The 24,091-nt window shown below is 32.1% G+C and overlaps 2 protein-coding genes across 4 annotated transcripts in view; both read left to right on the top strand.

Moving 5' to 3' along the window:
• The first annotated feature begins 3,454 nt into the window (after positions 1–3,454).
• LOC105782513 (5-methyltetrahydropteroyltriglutamate--homocysteine methyltransferase) lies at positions 3,455–8,243 on the top strand. The gene is made up of 12 exons (XM_012607295.2): positions 3,455–3,586; positions 4,367–4,719; positions 4,817–4,904; positions 5,251–5,378; positions 5,465–5,856; positions 5,957–6,120; positions 6,278–6,358; positions 6,480–6,646; positions 6,732–6,837; positions 6,915–7,165; positions 7,279–7,480; positions 7,565–8,243. The coding sequence occupies exons 2-12, from the start codon at positions 4,370–4,372 to the stop codon at positions 7,931–7,933; spliced, it is 2,298 nt and encodes a 765-aa protein (XP_012462749.1). The 5' UTR covers positions 3,455–3,586; positions 4,367–4,369; the 3' UTR covers positions 7,934–8,243.
• Positions 8,244–11,842: 3,599 nt separating this feature from the next.
• Positions 11,843–24,091, top strand: part of LOC105782479 (caffeic acid 3-O-methyltransferase) — a 46,509-nt gene continuing 34,260 nt past the window's right edge. Inside the window, exons 1-4 of one of the 3 annotated variants that reach the window (XM_052626284.1) lie at positions 11,843–12,312; positions 12,412–12,540; positions 16,164–16,195; positions 16,278–16,378. In XM_052626284.1, coding sequence (XP_052482244.1) covers positions 16,334–16,378 — 45 coding nt within the window. In that variant the 5' untranslated portion in view covers positions 11,843–12,312; positions 12,412–12,540; positions 16,164–16,195; positions 16,278–16,333. Of the gene's footprint in view, positions 12,313–12,411; positions 12,541–16,163; positions 16,196–16,277; positions 16,390–24,091 lie in introns of all 3 variants that reach the window. The other 2 variants (XM_052626285.1, XM_012607237.2) reach the window with 2 other exon arrangements.

The raw sequence follows: 24,091 nt of genomic DNA, 5'->3' as shown, positions 1-24,091 counted from the left end.
ATTTTAATTTTAAGATTTTGAAATTCATAATCAATTGTTAAAACCGTTAAAATTATATATTATTAAACTTGTTGATATGAGAGAAATATACTTAATAGCCATTCATGTAATAAAAGAATGATGTTATAATGAATTTGAATTTAATAAAAAATTAATGGTGATGATGATTAAACTTACATTTTAATTCAAAAAATAAAAATAGAATTAAACTTTAAAATGCACAAAATTAATTGTATATAAATTGTAAGTAAATTATTTAGATCTAGTACACAAGTAAAAGAAATGAAAATTAATATAATATTTTATATTATTTTGGATAATTTTGGATAAAATTAAATATAATAATTTGAATATTTCTTTTCATAAACAAAAGTAAAGAGATTAATTTTTTTATCTATAATAGGAGCGAACCAAAAAAATTTTAGGGAGTCAGAATTGAACTATAAATTTTTTATGAAGTTATAGTATAATATTATCTTGTATTGACTTATAATTTCATGATTTTTAAAGGGCTAAATAAAATATTTTTATTTTAACAAGCAAAGTATAATTTTACCAATTTTATCGATAATAAAGAGACTAAGAGGACAAATTTTCCATTGGGTCTATATATAATTAACGAGGACTTGATTCTTATTACTGATTAAAAATCTTATCCACATTTCATCAATCATTTAGTACACAGAAAGTAAAAGAAAAAAAAAAAAGGAAGTGGGAGCCCACGAGAATATGTGACTCCTATTTTTGTACTCTTTTAGAATAAAACCATTAAACAGAAAAAAATGATTTTTATGTGGTATGGATTTTACTTAATCTATCAATTTAATTGATTTAATTAAATATTAAAACATAACAAGTATTTGATAATAAATATTTTTAATTTAATGATACTGAGTTTACTATAAAATTAAGAATAAAATTCCTTAGACTTTATAATTTTTTATACAGAAAAGATTTAAAGATTAAACTCGAGATTCATATTAATAAAAGATTTAATAACACTTTTTTTAACTCATGGCGTAATTCAATATGGCATTTTGTTTTTGATAATTGGAGGTGAGGAGCGGGGTTGCTTAAGTTCAAACCTAAGCTTTTATGACTACAACATAATACTTTTGTTATTAGGTAAAGAGGTGAGCATAAGATCGGATCAAGCTAAATCAAATGAAAAATTTCAAGTTAGTCAAGTTGGTGAGTTTTATTTTATCATTTTAACTTGATTATAAACTTTTTTGAATCAAGTTAAATCGAATAAATTTGTTCAAGTTAAATTCAAAAAATTAAACCGGCCATAAATCTTACTGGCGATATTATTAAATTCCAAATTAAAGATCATATATACCATGTATATTTGAAAACTCTTTTAAAACAAATTAAGAGAAAAAAAAGATAATTAGTATGATAAGTTTGGTTTGACAATTTGCTTGTTTAAGGCCTCAACATTATCATTTTGGATTTAAAAAAATTAGCATTCTTACATATTTTTAAGGGTTTTTAGTAATTTTAATAATTTTATTTTTAATATATATTTATAAAATTTTGGAAAAAATTATAAATATTTTGAATTTTATTATTTTTGAGAGGGACTAATTTGCTCATTTTCGAACTATCAAGGTCACAAAGGGTATTTACATCAAATTTTAATTAAAATTTCAACATTAACTAAAAATAAAGATAAATTATTAAGTTATTTTTCAATAATGTTTGAATCAAATCAAATTGGTTGGATCGAGAATTGATAGAAATAAAATTGAAAAGAAATAAAAACTAATTGATCTATGAATGAGTACAAATTAATTGAATTAAACTTAAAATAAATTGAATTCACAATAAAATTAAAATTTATAATTTTTAATAATTTATTTGATTTTACCACTATACTCAACTAAAAACTAAGGCTGTTTTATCAAAATAGGCCAAAAATAAATTATATTTGTAAAAATAACCCAAGTTCAAAAACAATAACCAAAATAACCTAAAATGAACAGTACCCACTCTTTTTTTTGCACCAATGATTGCCTAATAATTGTGTCAGAATTAAAAAAATTAATTTTTTGGGTTTTGGCCTGTCAGTGGCCGGAACCCATGTATTTTTTTTAAAATTTGTATAATACTGATATACAAAAAAGGAGAAAGAAAAAAAAGAAAAAAAATTATTTTTTGGGTGGGTGCTGGCCTGTCAATGGCCGCCACCCTACAGTAAAATTTTTTTTGTCAGAATAAGATATAAATATACGAAAAAAGTAAAAAAAAATTTTTTGGGTGCTGGCCTGTCAATGGCCGGCACCCAGTACAATTAAAATTTTTTTTTCATTTTTTTCGTGTCAGAGTTAGATATAATTATATGAAAAAAATAAAAAAAAAATTTTTTTGGTCTTTGGCCTGTCAATGGCCGACACCAAGACAAATTTTTAAAAAATTTCTTTTTTTTAGTCGTCAGTCGATATAATTATATGAAAAAATTAAAAATTTTTTTGGGTCTTTGGCTTTGTCAATGGTCGGCACCAAGACAAATTTAAAAAATTTTTTTTTTTTAATGAAGTCGATATAATTATCTGAAAAAATTAAAAAATTTTTTGGGTGCAGGCATTGTCAATGGCGGCACCAGACAATTTAAAAAATTTTTTTCCTTTTTTTTAGTGTTAGAGTCGATATAAATATCTGAAAAAATAATTTTTTAAATTTGTCTTGGGTGCCTGCCATTGACAGTGCCAAGACCCAAAATTTTTTATAATTTTTTCAGATAATTATATCGACTCGACATGAAAAAAAAATTTTTTAATTTTGTCTTGGTGCCTTGACCATTGATGAAGCCAAAGACCCAAAATTTTTTTAAAATTTTATTCGTATAATTATATCGACTCGACATGAAAAAAAAAGAATTTTTTTAAATTAGATTGGTGCCGCCATTGACAAAGCCAAGACCCAAATTTTTTACTTTTTCAGATATTTATATATTATTCGACAAAAAAGGAATTTTTTATCTTGTAGGGTGCCGCCATTGACAAAAGCACCCAAAAATAATTTTTTCTTTTTTTCTTTCTCCTTTTTCAGATATCAAGATTATACAAATTTAAAAAAATACATGGGTTTCTATTATTGATGTGCCAAAACCTAAAAATTAATTTTTTTAATTCTGACACAATTATTAGGCAATCATTGGTGTAAAAAAAGAATAAATACTGCTTATTTTAGGTTTTTTAGATTATTGTTTTTAAACTTGGGTTATTTTTACAAATATAATTTATTTTTAGCCTATTTGGGTAAAACAGCCAAAAACTAAGCTGAAAAATGAAATAAAAAAATCCAAGTAAGACGAGAACACGTGTTTCGTTGAAAACAATCCCACGCGAAAATCAAGAAAGAGGCGCGCGTAGGCTTTAGTTTACTTTTTTCCATTTTCATGATAAAAAACTAAAAAAATAAAATAAAAATCTGGGATTTTTTTGGGACATTGAAATGGAGCGGCCACCATTTTTTGGCTATAAAAGGGCAGCACCTCCGCTCTCACAAATCGTGCCTCTTCTTCCTCTCTCTCTATATCTAAAGGGTTCTTTAGATTTTCTTACCAGTTCCTTTTATTAAGGTGCTGTTCGGCTCCTCTCTTAACTCATGGCTGCTCTGTTATTATTCAATTTAATTAATTATAATTAATCATTCAAACTTGCCAAAAATTTGAAGTTGAATCAATTTTTTTCCTTAAAAACATTTAAGATTTGTGTCTCCCTATGCCGAGATCTACTGTCAATTGTCAGCTTTCCTACTTTCCCTGATGTTTTTTTATTACTTGGATTTTGTACAAAACATTACTAAAATTGGACTTTTGATTGAGATCTGCTGATGTGTGCCAGCATTTGAACTATACCAGTCGGTTTTCATTCCGGGTTTCCCTTGGTATGGTTAAAAAATTCCATTTTCAAAAAAAAAAAAGGTCTTGCTTAAATCTACTAGAAAGTATAAGCCTTGATCAGCCTCTTTTTTGCTGTCTATCCAACTTGGATTTTTGGGAATCATTAAAGAATTTGTCTAATTTTTTTGGTCAGATCTATTGGTTAGTGTTAGTATTTGATCTGTTTCCTCAGCGTATCTTTCTGTTTTGTCTGTCTATGAAAGCAATTCAATTAGATCCAATCTTTTTGTCATGGAAGTTATAGATCTAGAGACTGTTACCATTAGTTTCTTTCTGTAGATCTAAAGCGAAGTAAGCTTTGGATCTATCAGTCCATGCTGCATTCATGGATTTGAGCTTTGATTCTATTGAATTTTCAATTCAGGGATATAGATAAGACATGTAAATTTATAATCTTTTTAGATTTGAATTCTATATAATAAAGCTGAATTTGTCTGTTTATTTTAAATGATTCAGAAAATGGCCTCCCACATTGTTGGATATCCCCGTATGGGACCAAAGAGAGAGCTTAAGTTTGCTTTGGAATCCTTTTGGGATAAGAAGAGCAGTGCCGAGGATTTGCAAAAGGTTGCTGCTGATCTCAGGTCATCCATCTGGAAACAGATGTCTGATGCTGGGATCAAGTACATCCCCAGCAATACTTTCTCTTACTATGACCAGGTGCTCGATGCCACATCGATGCTCGGAGCTGTTCCACCTAGATACGGCTGGAATGGTGGTGAGATCGGATTTGACACTTACTTCTCCATGGCCAGAGGAAATGCCTCTGTCCCTGCAATGGAAATGACCAAGTGGTTTGACACCAACTAGTAAGTTGCCATCATTTGTCTTACTTCATTACCTTATTGACTGATTGCTGAGTTTTATGATACTAAAACTTAAATTGTACTCTATTTGTTGTTTCAGCCACTTCATTGTTCCTGAATTGGGACCTGATGTTAACTTCTCTTATGCATCTCACAAGGCAGTGGATGAGTACAAGGAAGCTAAGGCGGTATGTTCCCCGAATCTATCTATCTATCTATATATGTATACTTGATAACAAAGTAGATTTTGTTTTTCATGTATTCTAATGCTAATAGCTTAGGAAATTAGAACAGTTAGCCTAGTAGGATTTATAAGTTCAAATGCAGTAAAAAAAAATGGTTGTCTGAATTTGGGATTAGATTCAAGTAATAGTTCATGGCTCTCTAAGAGTTAATTTTTGAGAATGCTCCAGTGAGATTCGGAGTAGTGATTACTTAGACCTGCTTGATTGTATGCTATGTTTTTCTAGTTCTTATTTGTTGATTTTAGTCTTATCATGAAACTTGGGTGCTGATTTTCTGTTCCACATGTAGCTTGGAGTTAACACAGTCCCGGTCCTTATCGGCCCTGTCTCATACTTGTTGCTCTCTAAACCTGCAAAGGGTGTTGAGAAGACCTTTTCTCTTCTCTCCCTCCTCCCCAAAATCCTCCCTATCTACAAGTAAGAGTTGTTTCTTTTTATGTCTTCAAGTTATTATTGATTTAACTGCTCTGATTTGCCATTATTAACATTGAATCTCTTTACAGGGAAGTTATATCTGACCTTAAGGCAGCTGGTGCTTCCTGGATTCAGTTCGATGAACCTACCCTTGTCTTGGATCTTGACTCTCACAAATTGCAAGCATTCACTGCTGCTTATGATGATTTGGAATCCACTCTCTCTGGCTTGAATGTATTGATCGAGACCTACTTTGCTGATCTTACTTCTGAGGCATACAAGACACTCATTGGGTTGAAGGGTGTCACTGCTTATGGTTTGGATTTGGTTCGTGGAGCCCAGACTCTAGATTTGGTCAAGAGCAATTTCCCTAAGGGCAAGTACCTCTTTGCTGGAGTTGTGGACGGAAGGAACATCTGGGCCAATGATCTTGCTGCTTCTTTCAGCACTTTGAAGGAGCTTGAGGCTGTTGTTGGCAAAGGTATGCTATTTTTTTTGCTTTTGATGGCTTATAATTTGCAAGTATGACAATTTTGTTATTTATTATATCTGATGTTTATGAATCACTTTCTGATGTACAGAAAACCTGGTGGTGTCCACATCATGCTCGCTTCTCCACACCGCTGTTGATCTAGTGAATGAGACTAAGCTAGACGATGAAATCAAATCGTGGCTCGCATTTGCTGCCCAGAAAGTTGTTGAAGTCAATGCACTTGCCAAGGCATTGGCTGGTCAAAAGGATGAGGTATCCCATTTAATCTTGCCACTTGTTTATTTCTGGTTTTCTATGAACTAGGATAGCATCTTGATATGGGTCTTATGCCTTTGGGGTTGGGCTTTTGGTGCTTTCTCCATATTTGGATGATACCAAGTCACTTTCTAATTATTTCATCTCTTTTTAGGCCTTCTTCTCTGCCAATGCTGCTGCTCAGGCTTCAAGGAAGTCCTCCCCAAGAGTGACTAACGAGGCTGTTCAAAAAGCTGTAAGTGTTTCGATAAACAAAATTTCTGATTTTCTTTCATGTGACTTCTCTGCAGTAATCTTTTTTTGTTGTGAAAATCTCTCTTTGCTTACCTTGTTATGTTCGGTGCTTGCATTTCCAGGCTGCTGCTTTGAAGGGCTCTGATCACCGTCGTGCAACTAATGTTAGTGCTAGACTCGATGCCCAGCAGAAAAAGCTTAACCTTCCAATCCTCCCCACCACAACCATTGGATCCTTCCCTCAAACCTTGGAGCTCAGGAGAGTTCGTCGTGAATTCAAGGCTAACAAGTGAGTTAATCAGGAAATTTTCAGTGATATCTTTATGTAAAATGACAATATTACCAGTCTTTTAACTAGTAGTCTCTCACTCCAGGATCTCTGAGGATGATTACATTAAAGCCATTAAGGAGGAAATTAAGAAGGTTGTTGACCTTCAGGAAGAGCTTGACATTGATGTCTTGGTTCATGGAGAGCCTGAGGTGAGTGTACCTTCACATTTTGGTCTTTTCATTTACTTCTTGGCTAGCATACTCAACTATTACCTATAACCATGCAGAGAAACGATATGGTTGAGTACTTTGGTGAGCAGTTGTCTGGTTTTGCATTCACTGTTAATGGATGGGTGCAATCTTACGGATCTCGATGTGTCAAGCCACCAATCATCTACGGTGATGTTAGCCGCCCCAAGCCAATGACTGTTTTCTGGTCATCTACTGCACAAAGCATGACTGCACGCCCAATGAAGGGAATGCTTACTGGGCCCGTTACCATCCTCAACTGGTCCTTTGTCAGAAATGATCAGCCCCGGTATGCATGAGAAGCTTATAGGGGAAAAAACTACAAAATTTGCATTTCTACGAGCAATTTTTGCTTTGCAATATGAATATCTTTTGACATTCAATGATTTGTGAATTTTCTAGGTTTGAGACTTGCTACCAGATTGCCTTGGCCATCAAGGACGAAGTGGAGGATCTTGAGAAGGCCGGTATCAATGTTATCCAAATTGACGAGGCTGCTTTGAGAGAGGGGTTGCCTCTTAGAAAGTCGGAGCACGCCTTCTACTTGAAATGGGCTGTCCACTCCTTCAGAATCACCAACTGCGGTGTCCAGGACACTACCCAGGTTTGTATATTGCTTCACTTTTTTCACGTCGTGAAAGCTTTCGTATCTGCACACCCTCTAATTGGTGTTGTGTTTATCCAACAGATCCACACTCATATGTGCTACTCCAACTTCAATGACATCATCCACTCAATTATCGACATGGATGCTGATGTGATAACCATCGAGAACTCACGTTCAGATGAAAAGCTCCTTTCAGTATTCCGTGAAGGAGTGAAGTATGGTGCTGGAATCGGCCCTGGTGTGTATGACATCCACTCTCCCAGAATACCATCAACCGAAGAGATTGCTGACCGAATTAACAAGATGCTTGCTGTGCTTGAGACCAACATCTTGTGGGTTAACCCAGACTGTGGTCTCAAGACTCGCAAGTATGCCGAGGTGAAGCCAGCCCTGAACAACATGGTTGCAGCGGCCAAGCTGCTCCGCACCCAACTTGCGAGTGCCAAGTGAGAGGCATATCTGAGGTCGGACATCATCCTTTATATCGAAGATGGTCCAGAGGAAATTTGTCTTAAATCATTTGAATAACTGTGTGTTGGAAGTATTTGTTAGGCGTATCATATGCCCCTCTTTTAGGCCAATTGTTTTCCTTTTTCTTTTTTGGTTATTTACCCTCTAAATTTTTGTATTTTCGGGAATATATGAATTGCCTTCAATTACTTTGAAAGGCACGAAATTTGGTAGTGTATCTTTTATGAGCCTAATGAAAATGTCAGTACTGGCTGTGGCTGTGGACTGACTATATTAGCTTCTTTCTCTATTTACACCCTTATGATATTAAATATAAATACATAAAGTAAGCAGTAAAGAGCGAAAAAAAGAAAAATCCAATTTAGCTCTTAGTGTAATTGAATTTTTAGTGAACCATTAAAATACTCTAATAGACCTTGAAAATATGGCCCAAGGAGTTTGCGGTTAATGAAATTGTCGTTTTAGTCCTCGGTTCTTTCTTTGAATTAGTCGAATTTTATTCTCATGCTTTTCAAATTTTAATGGAAAAGGCAATAATTAATTTGTTTTTTGTCATGTACTATAAGTAAAGTTATAGATTTAATCCCAAGTTTTTAATTTGATCATATTTTTAGTCGCTGTATTTTTCAAAATTTGAAGTTTGAAATTTTAGTATTGACACAAACAACCATCGTTTAATCAATTATTTAATTTTTTTGTGAGTAATGTATAAAAATATTAAATTGACATAGCGTTACAAATACGATAATATGTTTATTGCACAAAATTTTAGGAATAGTAGAATTTAACTTAATAAATTTAATAACTATTATTTGGCCAAGATCAAAATTTAAAAATTTAAAATATAAACTAAAAATAATTAAATTAAATCACCAAGATTAAATACATAACTTATGCATAATATATAAACTTATAACATAATTGGATAAATCAATTAGATGAGGTTTTAAATGTGAGTTTCAAAGGTCATACATGTTATCTGTCTAACCTTTGAAAATTACTTCAAATTACTTTATTTGAGGCGGTTGGAAATTTTCAGTTCAAGTTAACCTTTCAACTATTAACTTTTAAAAAATAATTGATTGAGTCTTAATTCAATTGACATGAATATTATTGTTAATACAGAATGATGTAGGTTCAAGTGCGTTGGATTAAGAAGGGATTATGAGCAAAACTTAATATGATAGCCGCCAAGACTAAAGGCCGCCTGACCCTTGGGAAAGATTTTACAAATTCAACCCGACCCGATTCGATTCGACTTGAATTTATTTATTTATTTATTTATTTATTAAAGGGTAAATTACATTTAAAATTATTAGTGAGTTTATGTTTTGATCACTCAACTTTAAAAAATTACAAAATGTCGCTGAACTATTCAAAAACTTTCATTAAGTCATTGAATTATTCGAAAATATTAATTCAAGTCATTCAGCTGTTAAGTTTTTTTTTTTAAGTCTAGGTAGTGAGCTCCAACTGATGATTTGATGATTGGTATGGTAGGTTAGTACCCATCAACGAGTAGAAGAATATACTTTAGATTTAAGAAGAAAATTATTTCGATTTTGGTTCGTAAATTTATGGGGTTTAACATTATTTTATGAAAATAAAACTAAATAGTAGAAGAGAATAAGAAGGTAAGCTTGCGATTTATGCACACTGTGCAAATAAAGAAAGCTATAAATAACGATTTTAACGGCTAATGACTTAAATAAAACTTTTAAATAACTTAATAACTATTTTATAAGCTTTTAACGTTTAGTGAATAAAATATAAATTTACTAATAATTTAACGGTGTTGTGATGTTTATGGTTTAATATATATATATATATTTCAGGTAGAAAATAAATCAGTAAAACACGATCTGCCTAACCCCAACTTGAATCTACGTCATGCCTACTCTGATTCAATATTGTTAATAATAGCTTGGGAAATACGGCGTTGACAAATAGAAAGTTAAAAACCTATTAAACTGTGATTGGTGAAAGAAGATTACATCTCAGACCAGCCTTCTCCGGAAATTGCCAGCTAAATATCATTTTTAATATATCCCACTAAATTTTGGTTTGACATGAATTTAAATTATATTATTCTTGTCTTTCACTTTTAATATTATATAAAATAACAAATCTAATTTTAATTCCACATATTCATATTTTTAATAGATTAAGTCCATTTATCTAATTATATCGTTTCCCATCAACTCGGTCGATTTTGATTTAAAGATTTTGAGCTATAGATTAACTTAAATTCCAATATCTTAATATTTTATTAAAATAATTTACGATTTTATTGAAACTTTTATTTAATATTAAAATTTTAATTCTAATGTTTTAGCATAAATTAAGATTAAACTTTTTCGAATAAGCTTAGTTATAAAGAAGTATTGGGTGTAATGATAAGGTATGTCGTATTCTCAAGGAGAGAATGTCAGTTTAAATCTTGGAGATGATATTACTAACAGGGACGATCATAAATCCCGAATATAAACCATAAAAAAATACGGACAATACAAAAAAAAAGCTTAAATAAGTTAAATTGAATTCCACTCTTAAAACAATAGCTCTTCATACTCAAGTTCAATTTTAAACTTAAAATTTCGAACCTTCAACCCCATGTATTAAATAATAATCACTTGATAGTATAAAAAGTTCTCGAAAATTTTTAAAAAAATTTAATTAAGTCTCTTTCAATTTTTGCAACAAAATGAGTTTTTAAATTGAAAATTTTGATCAGTGAAACTCTTTAATCGAATTGATCATTAGAAATTAACGGTAACGCTAGTGTGGCCATTAGCGGACGCCATGCCAACCAACAAATGCTAATGTGACAATCCTCATAAGTAAAATAAAAATTTGAAAGTGAGAAATTACTTTAGAAAACAATTTCAAATAGAACTAAAGAAATGATTGCCTAGGTTCATTCAAATCTCCAATTTATCACAAAAAAATTATAAAAAAAATTTATAAAAATTACAAAACAATCATAAAAATATTAGAGATTATAATTTTTAAAAATAATTTAAAAATTAAAATTATAGAAAATATAATAATTATTAAAATAATTAAATTTACAATTGAATATAGAAACCAAGATGTAGTCAATAATGACATTCAACTGAATATAAAAATCACGAAAAAAGTTTTGGAAAAAATCTCAACATTGTTAAAAAAACTATAGATACTTATAAATATATATATATGAATATCTTATTAAGTGGATGTCCATTATGATCAAGATAAAGTTTTGATGTACTTTAAATTCTAACAGTTATTAGAATTAGATCTTTACTTTTTTTTATACTTCTTATGCCTATAAATAGAGACTCGATGAAGAATTGTAAATCACCCTCTTGATCAATAAAGTACATTCTTTATTGTTTTCATATTTTCTTTATTCTTTATTCTTTCCATCTCTTAATTTTATAACAATATCTAATTTTTTTGTTTATTTTTCTATATATATATTTGAAATTTTTGCTGTTTTTGAATTTTCATTTTTTGTATTTTAAGTATTTTAAAAAAGTAATGTATAGTTTTAAATTTTGGAAATTTTCTATATTTTCTGATTTTTAAACTTTTTGAGATTTTCTAAACTCTTTGCTCTTTTTTAATTTTCACTTTTTGTATTTTATGTGTTTTAAAAAGAAAAGTATATTTTAATTTCTAGAAAATTTCTATATTTTTATGCTTTTTTATTTTTGGATATTTTATTTTACTTTTTAAAATTTTTGGAAATTATATATATATTTTATGATTTCCTAATTTTTTTAGATTTTTAAAGTTTTGCTTCCTTTTTTTGAAATAAATTTGGCCACTTTATTAATATAAGGAAAGCCAAGTAAAAATATAAAATCCTAAAAAGAAAACCCTAATCCACCTACCATTGCCATCTATCGTCTTATAATTGCAAATCTTAGGTGGTGCATTGGTTTTGCATTTCCTAAAACCTGAAACTAGACCCCTAACTTTTGCAATGAGAAAGTAAAACGTTTCTATATAATACTAAAAAACAAAAATTGAAAAAACCATAATCCTAACTTTCCCTTACCCTTCTATTCTGTCACTGTGTTACCGAATGTTTCCTCGTCGATGGACCTGGTAACCATAAACTTTCAATCTTCATAATTTTTCCCCAGATCCCACCATTTTTTGAGTTCCTCGGAGCTTCGATCACACCTTACCTTTCTCCAGACTCAGTTCACCACACCATCGATATTACTCCTTCTAAACACATCCCCCTTGTTCTCTTAAAACTATGGGCTCAACCTCCAACGGTGTTTTTCCTACCCAGTAAGCCGGACAGATGCTTCTTTTCCCCCAAGTAGCCACTGCATGCGCCGCCTCGTTAGCTTCCTATGGTACGTAACGAAACGCAAAATCCCTGAAGTTTCTTACTTTTTCTTGTATATCATTTATAAAACCTTGATTACTGATCTGTCATATTCTGGATTTTGTAGCTTTTTCATGATGATCCTTGAATCGCCTTCGATGATAACTTTGTCAAATACTATTTCTCCTACAAAAACCACTCCTTAGAGGCATGCATAAGCTTCAGCGGTTGTCGGGTTACAGATATTGTTTATCTAGTAAGTACTTAAACCCATAACTAACCCCATATGATTCCTGATAGTTATTCCTGAAATTGCTTTGTTGCTCTGTTGGTTAAACGCGGTATCAAAATTCAACTTTACATGACTTTCTATCGGGTGTGCCCACTGGGTTTTTTTAACAGCTCGTTTTCAGTGAAATCAAAATAGTAGTTTCACGACTACTTATCTGAGATCGAAAGATAATTTATTCTAATATTATTTTTTGGTCTACAGTATGATAGAAATATCGTATAAAAATTTCATTAAGAAATTTTACCGTTTGCATTCCTAACTTGATACAAAGGACAAAATTGCATAAAGTGCAAAAGTTGAATTCTAGTAGCTAAAGGTATTAAATAGCTATAGAATTTTAAATTAGAGGTCCTTATATGTAAAATAGACCATTTAGAGTAGTTAGTAGATAAGAATGATTATTCATAATTGGAAATTTAATAAATTAGTAAGGTTAATTTTGGAAAGTTAAATAAAATAATGATGATAAATAAATTAAATAACAATTATTATCATCTATTATCATCATCTTTCATAAAAAAAAACATGGAAACCCTAGCCATGGAAGCTTGAGTTTTAGCAAGCTTATTTTGCTTATTTGGGTAAGTATTATTGTCCCGTTTTTAATTATTTTTATGTTTCTGAGATCGTAATAGCTTAATCTAGGTATCTCAGGAATTAATTTGCAAAACTTTTAAAGTAATAGGGTTTTTCCATGGATGAGTATAGTTGAATTTTGAAGTTTTATGATAGAAAATGAAAGGTTGTTGTTAGATAAACAACTTTTGTAAGGAGAACTTTGATGAAATTGTCAAATAGGGGCTAAGTTGAAAAGATGAAAAATTTATAAAAATTCTGAATTTTGTGAAATACATAGGTGCTATTGATATGTATGAAAATCGACTAGGCTTGAATAATGATTAAATTGTATGAATTTCATTTTTGGATCCTAGGGACTAAATTATAATTAATTAAAATATAAGGGCAAAATAATATTTTTCCAAAGATGTGTGTTGGATTAAATTGAATATGAATCATATTAAATCGAGTTAAATTCATTCATATAGATCTGGATAGACCTAATACGGAGTTAGATCGAGGCAAAGAAAAAATATAGGATTAGTAGCCTTCGTATCTACGAAACTTATCGAGGTAAGTTCGTGTAACTAAATTGTATATTTAAATATTGTAAATTAAATATTGTTGTATGTGATTTGTACAAACTTCCATGTGTAATAATGATCACATATCTGATAATTATCAAGTCCCATTTGAACCTTAGAAATTTGAAAGATACAAATGACATGTCATTAGGGTTCCCGATATGGTTGTAATCCTGCATGTGTTGCGAATACACCACAACTCTCTTAAGCTTCCTGATGCTTGGCTCTCATGAGCTTCTCGATATTTGGCTCGCAAGAGCTTCTCGATATACAGCTCGGGCTTCCCATTATTTAGCTCACATAAGCTTCTCGTTATATGGCTCGAAAGAGTTTCCCGTTTATATGCTTATATAAGCATACAAGTACATGAATTGACGGATTATAGATTTGTACACTTCGTGTGTACTACCCGTGTATCCAACGATATTTTAAATGGTTCAACGGGCAAAGTTCTGATATGAAACAATATGAGTTCAAAATGAACAATTACGAGTATATACTTGCATTACATGGAAATGACATTACATGATATATTGAAATATGAGATGGATGATACATGTTTGTGAATCTTACCTAGTGATTATATACATCCATGTTTATTGGTTATGGAAAGTGTTACATGGCTAACATGTCGAGGATATGTGTTTAGGCTTTTGGCCAAATCGGTTTGGTTATATTAACATGCTTACCTTAAATGTGATTAAATGGTAAGTTAATTTCCTTGTTATATGAACTTACTAGGCTTAAATGCTTACATTGTGTTATTTTCCATGTTTTATAGTAATTCAGAAGCTTATTTTGGTTGGAAGCTGATTGGATTAACTTCACACTATCCATCGGTCTTTTCGATATAATTAGTAAATAAATTTTGGTTATAATGGCATTTATAGGTTAATTTGACCAATGATGGCATATAAATGTTTTGTTGGAACTAGCCATTTGAATGGTTATGATGGATAAATTTGATGTGTATGTAAGTGACCTTATCATGTTTGATGTGTGATTGATTGAAATGGTTAGGTTGAATAGGTATATTTGGTAAATTATGCATATATCTATTTGGTCATGTAGGTGAAATTGGTTATTTGATTGATATGAGTTATGTTGTCATTTAAAGAGCCTAAGGGCATATTGTTGGTATGTGATAGTATTACATGTTTAAGTATTGATTTTGGCTTGATTTGAATGCCTTGTTATGGCTTGTTGATGTCCAAAAATGTTGATTTAGGTTGATGGCAAATTGAGTGAGAAATGGTTAGGAAAATGACCTATTTTTTGTTCACATGGGCAGAAACATAGAAGTGTGTCTCAGCCGTGTGTGACATATGGCCAGGTGACATGACCGTGTATCTCTTGTAACTTAAATTTGCACAAAACAGAATGCTCACACGGCCTAGCACACGGGCGTGTGACCCAAGTCAGAGAGCTCATAAGTTTGGACACGGGCTGGGAAATGGCCGTGTGCCCCTATTTCGAATGCTAACACGGCCTGAGATACGAGTGTGTCTCTTAACCGTATGAGACACACGGCCTAGCCATACGAGCATCTGTCCCTTGCACCTTTGAAAAATTTTAATGTTTTTAGAAAAATTCTTTGAGTACCTGATTTAGTCCCGACTTGTTTCTAATGTGTATTTTAGGCCTCGAGGGCACACATAAGGGACATTATATTTGATTTCGATTGGATCCTAATATGAATGCTATATGATATGAAATATCTATTTATTTGATCTGTAAATTCTAGTAATGCTCCGTAACCCTATTCCAATAACAAATTCGGGTTAGGGGTGTTACAGTTGTCTCCATATTGAATTTGCATGTTGTTGCTTCCTCCAGCATGGCCAGTTCTATAATTTATGCTTTAGTAAAAGCCATAATCTCGCATGAACTTTGTTGAATACCTTCGTGATAGTATTTGTTTATGTTATACCATATTTCCCATAGTGAAACTGCCAGACATGTAAATTTGTATGCATTGTTGATATTGAAAGTCTTAGCTAACCATTATTTCCATGTTTGATTGACATGTGTTGGTGCCACTGTTACTACCAATTATTGGAGGCCTATTTTGCAAGGTTGCAATCTCTAAATAAATGGCTAACTAATTCATCTTCTTCTCTGTATAGTGGGCACAGGGCATCATACCTTAGTCTGCAAGCTTTTAAATTACTTAATGTAGGCAATAAGTTGTTTGTGATTCTCTATATATTAATCCGTACCTTGCCGGGGACTTTTAAGCTCCATATCTTTGTATAATAATTTCTAGTAATTTCCAAAAATATTTTAATTTCATTCCCCAGCAGGTTTAGTTTTTCTGTAACACATCATTTGTAACCGCTTTTTACCATATACTTCCCTGATCTATCCCCCTGCCAAATTCTGATATCTGGTTGCAAAGAGTCCATTAGATTCATGTTAACTAAATTATGTTACCTTGTTCTTCAGGGAAAAGCCTCCTCAAGGTTTCTTCCCTCCAGGTATTAGATTCATGGTCAATTAGATCTGCAACTAAAGTGCACCTATAATCTATATTTTGAAACTATAACTTTTCTTCTCCAGGGAGCCAAGCATCATTCCATATATTAATTGGCTTTCCATCTCCAGTTTTCCAACCCATGCCCGATTCCAGAACACTTCGAGTGCCCTATATACTCCTCCAGGTAAATGAAGGGTAAACACTTAATTCGACATTAAGAAAATCACTTATTGGGTAGTATTTAGACTTCATTACTTGCGTGAGTAAACTTGTGGGGTTGGTGATTAGCTTCCACCCTTGTTTTTCCAACAAGGCTTTATTAAAACTTGATAAATCTTTAAAACCAATCCCTTCTTGCGCCTTAGGGACGCATAATGACGCCCAACTACACCAATGAATACCCTTATTTGTTTTTAAATTTCACCACCAGAATTTGCACATAATGATCTCTAACTCTCGACATAATAAAACTGGTAATCTTTAAACTTGCATAGCATAGAGTGGAATGGCTTGCAAAAGAGATTTGATAAACACCTTTTTTACTCCAACGGATAAATTATGAATACTCCAATTTTTTACTTTCGTCAAGAATTTTTCTTTAATTTTAACGAAGGTGTTTCTCTTCCTGCTTCCCACCGTCGTTGGAAGTTCAAGGTATTTTTTTTGGGTTGTTAGCTATTCAAACCCACAAATCATTTCCTATCTACCTTTTGACCGTATCATTAACATTGTTACTGAAATAAATTAGTGACTTCTTGAAATTCATCATCTGACTTGATATCTTTTCGTATTCATTGACCACTGACCTTATGGCTAATGTCCCTCCACTGTTGCTTTTCCAACTAAGATGCTATCATTAGAGAAAAAGAAGTGGGTTATGGATAAACCACATCTTCCAATTCTTGCTTTTAATATTCTTCCTTCACTTCGTGCGTTATTTAGGAGTCTTGATAACCCCTCAACGCAAAGGATGAAAACATATGGGCTTAAGGGGTCTCATTGCCTTATTCCTCTAGAAGGGTTTAATCCAATCGCTTTCCCTCCATTAAACACAACAGAATATGAGACACTTTTAATGCAACACATGATTAAAGAAACCCACTTATCGTGGAAACTAGGCTTCCTCATCATATTTTCAACGAAAGTCCACTCTACCCTATCGTATGCTTTTCTCGTGTCTAGTTTTAGGGAAAAATTTCCAATTTCATATCGTTTCTTCTTAAAGGAATGCAACAATTTGTATGCCACTAATACGTTATCATTAACATTGTTACTGAAATAAATTAGTGACTACTTGAAATTCACCATCTGACTTGATATCTTTTCGTATTCATTGACCACTGACCTTATGGCTAATGCTCCCTCCACTGTTGTTTTTCCAACTAAGATGCTATCATTAGCGGAAAAGAAATGGGTTACTGATAAACCACCTCTCCCAATTCTCTCTTCTAATATTCTTCCTTCACTTCGTGCGTTATTTAGGAGTCTTGATAACCCCTTCATGCAAAGGATGAAAACATATGGGCTTAAGAGGTCTCAATGCCTTATTCCTCTAGAAGGGTTTAATCCAATCGCTTTCCCTCCATTAAACACAACAGAATATGAGACACTTTTAATGTAACGCATGATTAAAGAAACCCACTTATCTCGGAAACTAGGCTTCCTAATCATATTTTCAACGAAAGTCCACTCTACCCTATCATATGCTTTTTTCATGCCTAGTTTTAGGGAAAAATTTCCAATCCCATATCGTTTCTTCTTAAAGGAATGCAACAATTTGTATGCCACTAATACGTTATCAATAATTTGTCTGCCTGGGAAAAAAGTCTCAATGCAGTAACTAATAGCCTTTCTAAACTTATTGACGATAGCTTTCGAGATTATTTTATATGCTACATTGTAAAGGTTGATTGGCCTAAATTGGTTCATAAATTTTTGATTATTGACTTTAGGGATTAAAACTATGTTGGTACTATTAATAATGCCTAGCTCTTTCTAATTGTTCAAAATTTCTAAACAAAATCTAGCTACGTCCTTCCCTATAATATACCAATAGTTTTGAAAAAAGAGAGCAGTGAATCCATCTGTAACTGACTCTTTTAAAGGAGACATTGTTTTTAGGGCTTCCCACAACTTATCTTCTTTAAAGTTAGTTAAAAGCTCCTCATTAAGATGTTCAAGAATGAAAAGAATGCAAGGTTGATCTTCTGCCCATAATTTTTCACAATCTTGCACATGTTTTGTGGAAAAAAGATCCATGAAATATCTTGTTGCTAAATTTAGCAATTTGTTGTCCCTCTCAATCTATCTTCTATTCTCATCTTCAAGCTGTTTGACTGTGTTCCTCTTCTTGCAATAAGACACATGGTTGTGAAAAAACACTGTGCTACAATCACCTATTTTGAGCCAATTTTCCTTTGCTCGTTATTCTCAAAAAAATTCTTCTTTATCAGCTTCTATATTTAAAGCTAGTTTGGCTTCAGTGATCTCTACTAATCGCTCTTCATTGGGATCTTCATCATTCAACTCCTCAAGCTTTTGGGTTAATTCTTTTCTCATTTTGTGACGCAAGCTTTTATTGGTTCAGGCCCATTCTTTTAAGGAATTACCCAAAATTGAAAGTTTCCCTAGAAGTTCTTCATTAATTGAGCCCTAGATTCTTTTTACATGTTACTCAAATTTTTCTTCAAATACCCATTTGGTGTTCAAATGGAAGGGTAAGTTTCTTCTTCTTGTATCATTACGAACCCCCAACATATCTATAAGTAATGGGTAATGGTCCAAAAAGTTGTGTATTAAGTGACATAAAGAGTAACTAGGGAAACAACTTCACCATTCTGGATTTGCCACTCCTCTATTAATTTTTCTCGTATATTATTTACCACTACTCATCCTCTTTCCCATGTAAACCATTGCCTTGAAAAACCAAGATCAATTAATTCACGATCTTCAAAAACTTCCCTGAAAGCTACCATTTTTCTTTCTTCTCTCAACCTCTCCCTTTTTTTTCTTAAAAGAGTACATTATTTCATTAAAATCTCCCATGATTAGCCAAGGTAGTTGACAAACCTCGCGTAAACACTGTAGCTTATTCCATGACCCCCTCATTAGTTGCTCTGTTGAGGACCTATAAAAACCTTTAAACCTTCATTCGGCCTCTCCGCTTTCTTCTTTGAATTTCACATTAATATACGAGTTAGAAAGAATTTTCAGATCAATAATTAAAATTTCCTTCCATTCTAAGGAGAGGCCCCCTCTAGATCCCTCCACTTTTACATCAATATTGTTTCCACAACCACACTTTTGCCATATTCGTTCTATCTTTTTTTAGCTAAATTTTGTTTCTATAATAATCAAAAGCTGGACCAAATACTGTCTTAAAAGATTTTTGAGACGTCTTACTGTCCGTGGTTGCCCAAAACCGTGGACATTTCAGCTTAAGATTTTCATTGTAACCAATCGGCCTGCTTTTTAGCGACCACCGATAAATTATTGTCAAAATTGGTTTCCATACTTTTTGTGTATGTCTCCTAATGTTGATTCCTCCTTTGTCGTTTCTTCCCATCTATTATGCCAATAGGGTCCTCCTCTTGTTCTTCGTCCATTCCTATGATGGATTGCGCTCCATCATATCACTACTTCCATGTCCACTGACATCTTTTCGGTAGTTCTCCATAATTTCTTTCCCATTGGGCCTTATAATTAATTCCTTGCCCCTCAGTCTGGTTGGTTGAACTTCTGACTCCCAATCAATAATTCTCTACCCGTACATTCCTTAGACTCGTCTCACTTTTGACCATATTCCTTGGCTCCTCTTGCAACCATCGACTCTCAAACTATACGTTCCTTTTTGGAGGGGCCCGTAGAGAAAGATCCCATTCCATGTTTATCTTTTGTATCTCCATGTTCAATCATAAAGTACATAAACTTTCTCCACGCCCTAATCTTCCACATAAAAAAATAAAATAATGACAACTTTTCGTATTGGAAAGTCACATAGGTAGAATTATCCTTCCCATATATTATGCACTTCTTATTTTCAACGGACTACGGACATCTAAGCAGACTTTAATTCACAAATATTTCTTCACACCTTTTGTTATTATCATTGCATCATATTCTAAGAACCTTCCGATGAAGTTACCCAGTTGTTATGCCATTCCTTCTGACATGGAACCAATGGGCAAATTGTGAATTTGTACCCAAAAGTTACGAATAATTCAAGGATACTTGAGTTGGGTCTTCCCCTTTCTCCAATTAGTGGAAAAGAATTAAATGTTTATTGAAGAGCCATGGCATTCCTTCCATTACCCTCCTTAGGTCCAACTCATTATAAAACCGAAAGAGGACATTTTTGTCTTCGATTTCTGTTATAGAGACACGTTCTATTGGGTACCATAATTCAACAAGGACAAATCTCATAGATGGGAAGTGGATTGCACTATCTGTTAGGACCTTTCCTACCAAACACAAATTAAATTCATCCTTCTTTCCTTTTCTTCTTCTTGATCACGAATAGGTTTTTCTTCTTCATTGGCTATGCTTAAGTTAGCCAATTCTTCCTCCATTGCCTTGTATTTTTTTAAAATTTTGAATTGACTTTATTGTACCTCATGTTTGGAAACTTCAAGTATTAAATTGATATAAAAAAATCTTTAAATATTAAAATAATATTGTAACTTTGGGGGTAAATAATACATTAACCCTTTTCCAATTTTAGCCATGCGCCATTCTCTTTTTAACTTTGAAAAGTAACAGTGATGAGTACAAACTCACTTGAAATAATATTTTCCTTCAAAATAGCATGTATATATAATATGCATTATGTTGGAAAAATTCGATTTAGAAAATAATTTTTTATCATAACGAAAAATAAAATTTTGAAAACCAAGTTTGTTTGTGATATTTACATGAATAAGCTTTTTTCCTGAAAAATACTCATGCTTTGTGCGAGATAGATCCTAGATGTTCTTGACTTTCAACTGAACGATATTCTCCACTATTCTCGTACCACGAATTGCCTCGAGTGTTAGCTCGAACAATTACGAACTAAACACAAAACCAGAAAAAATTTATTGCTTTCAGTAGAAAAGTAATTCTCTCTCTCAATAGAAACCGGCAGAATTGTAATTTCCAGAAAATAAAATTTATTCGAAGGAAATAAATTCTCACTATTTTTTTAGAACAATATTCAAACATGAAACTTCTGTAAACAAATTTACCAGTGCTATCTATTTATAGGGAGAAATAAAAGAATTTGGTTGAATTAATAAAACACAAATAATATTTATTTAATAGAAAATACTATTCTACTTTAACTAGAATGGGGTAGGCAGCATACCCTTGTTAAACTATTGGGGTTGTCGCTCCTCTCATCTTGTATGAGAGGAATTTAGTCTCTCCTGTATTGAGTCTAATTATATGTGTTTCTTGGGTTTTATGATTTAATCTAATTCAATACATGTTTTTTATTTCTCAAAATAAATATTATTTACTTAATTAGTTCAATTAGATAAATTAATTTTCTAATTAAATATTTTCTCAACACAGTTCTAATTCCATTAAAGTCACGGCAACTTTACCGTTAAAAAATTATGAGGAAATATATTTAATTTCTATATTCAATGATTCAAAATGACTAATTAATTTAATTTCATTTTCAAACTTCAATTATATAATTAATTAAATAATAATTCAAAACCTTAAATTAATTCTCAAGTCATTTCAGACTTTCGGAGGAAACATATTCATTTGTGAATGTGACCCATTTCTCAAACTTCATCATTTTCATCCATTTATGTTCATTTGGTTCTATATGCAACTTATTTATGATTTTAATGAACTAACGGATTGACCGATTAGACATATGTAATTAGGGTTCAAATAATTTATAATTAAGTTTAAAATTTTCACTTATTAATTATATGTATTTAGTTAGGAAGTCATTCCACTATAGTATTGTGACTGAGTTCTCCCCAATTACATACAATTACGAAAGTTACTTTACCAATGCTCGTCCAATGAAATTGTTATCAGTGTGTTACCCTTATAGGACATTCTTAATCTCTTTGGGATAAATTTTTTCTCCCAATAATGTTCTATTTTATATCATGGAAACCATTACATCTTCCTTCATGAAAAGTCAATTACTATCAAATAATAATTAAGTCATTCATCACAAAGACAGATGACTCGTGGCTACACTTACCTTTTCATCTATTATGTAATGTTGATGAGAGGATATCATTTACCCTTTAATTGGACTATGAATTCCACTGTTGTTAATGATGCTACATACTGCAGAAGTCATATACCCAGCACACCAACATTTGGTTAATTATCTATTTAAACTCAGGCTTTTACTTATATTAATGTATGACACACTGTGAACGTCACAAGTGAATAAATCCATAAATGGATTTAGGGTCTATTCTACTTGGGTTATGTACGATATACTATCAATCTAGTTAATCACATCTATGTCTCGATCTTTTGGAAGTCATCTGCTCTAATGCCCAAGACAAAACATTTCCCCAATTGGACTTGATAGATGACATATTAGTCGTTCAATTGGTTTGCTCATTTCTGATTAGACTAAGGATATGTTTAGGTTCATCTACTAATACAAGCTAACTTTCCGTATTATGATCCAACCATGTGATACTACTTACTATTCGTTAAACATTAGATAACCAATGAGTCAAAATTTGCTTCCATTTTACTTTCCATACAAAAATATTGAAGAAATTATACAAAGGGTATTAATGTAATTAATGGATATTATTAAACAAATTTGTTCGAAAAATAAAAATATACAAAATAAATATACTACACTTAGTGCACCAAATCCAACAAATTATTCATGTTGTGTACGCAAATTTATCAAGAGGTGTTGTCTACAGGACTCTTTAATAGCTCTGTATTCATGAAAGGCCATGATTGAGGTTTTGTTTGAGATTCTAGATGCTAAGTTGGCATTGCGTTCCATTGTAGATCATAAGGAAAAATATTGGGAACAATGGACTCGATTTAATTGGCTACAACATGGCAACTCAAATATTTCTTTCTTTCTTAAGTTTGCTTCTGTCTAGAGACATGCTAATTGGATATCGGGTATTGAAGAATCCAAAAAGATTTGGCATGAAGATGTAGATTCTATTATTGAAGTGGAAATCCAGTTTTCAATGACCTTTTCTATTGTCACACTATAAACAACCTTGCACATCTGTTCTCCTCTGGTACTCATTGAGTTTTTTATGACCAAAATTGTTCACTTGTTCGGGACTTTTTTGCTGATTAGATTTGGGGTGCAGTAAAGAGTATGGAATTTTTAATGGCCTATAGGCCTAACGGCTTTCCCGCTTTGTTCTTTCAGTCTTATTGGTCTGTTATTAGGACTGACATTGTTGCTTAGCCATATTGATTGATCAGATGTCTATGGTGGTGGTTAAACATACTAATATTGTGTGTTGATCCTAAGGTTAAAACCTACATACTATTTTGCATTTTTGGCCAATCAATCTCTATAATATTTTGTATAAGATAGTTACAAAAGCCATGACAAACCATATGAAATTGGTTATGGATTCATGTATTGATCTCGCTCAAAGTGCTATTGTCTTGGACTATTTGATTTTGGCTAATGTTCTAATTGTGTATGAGCTCCTACACTCGCTCAAGCAAAAAATAGGTGGGTGGGGCAAGTAGGCTGATTTGCACTCAAATTAGATATGAGTAAGGCCTACGACTATGTTGAATGGAAATTTCTTGAGGGTATGCTTTCTATACTTGGATTTCATAGTTGATAGATTGTTCTTGTTATGGATTGTCTTACTTGTGTCCTACTTGAGTAGGCCAATTTTCGATCAATGGGAAATGTTCTTCTTCTTTTAAACTA

This window comes from Gossypium raimondii, chromosome 13, assembly GCF_025698545.1.
Source record: "Gossypium raimondii isolate GPD5lz chromosome 13, ASM2569854v1, whole genome shotgun sequence".
NCBI classification, from domain to species: Eukaryota; Viridiplantae; Streptophyta; class Magnoliopsida; order Malvales; family Malvaceae; genus Gossypium; species Gossypium raimondii.
Note: the sequence above shows the minus strand (reverse complement) of the source record. Positions and strands in the feature narration are given on the sequence as shown.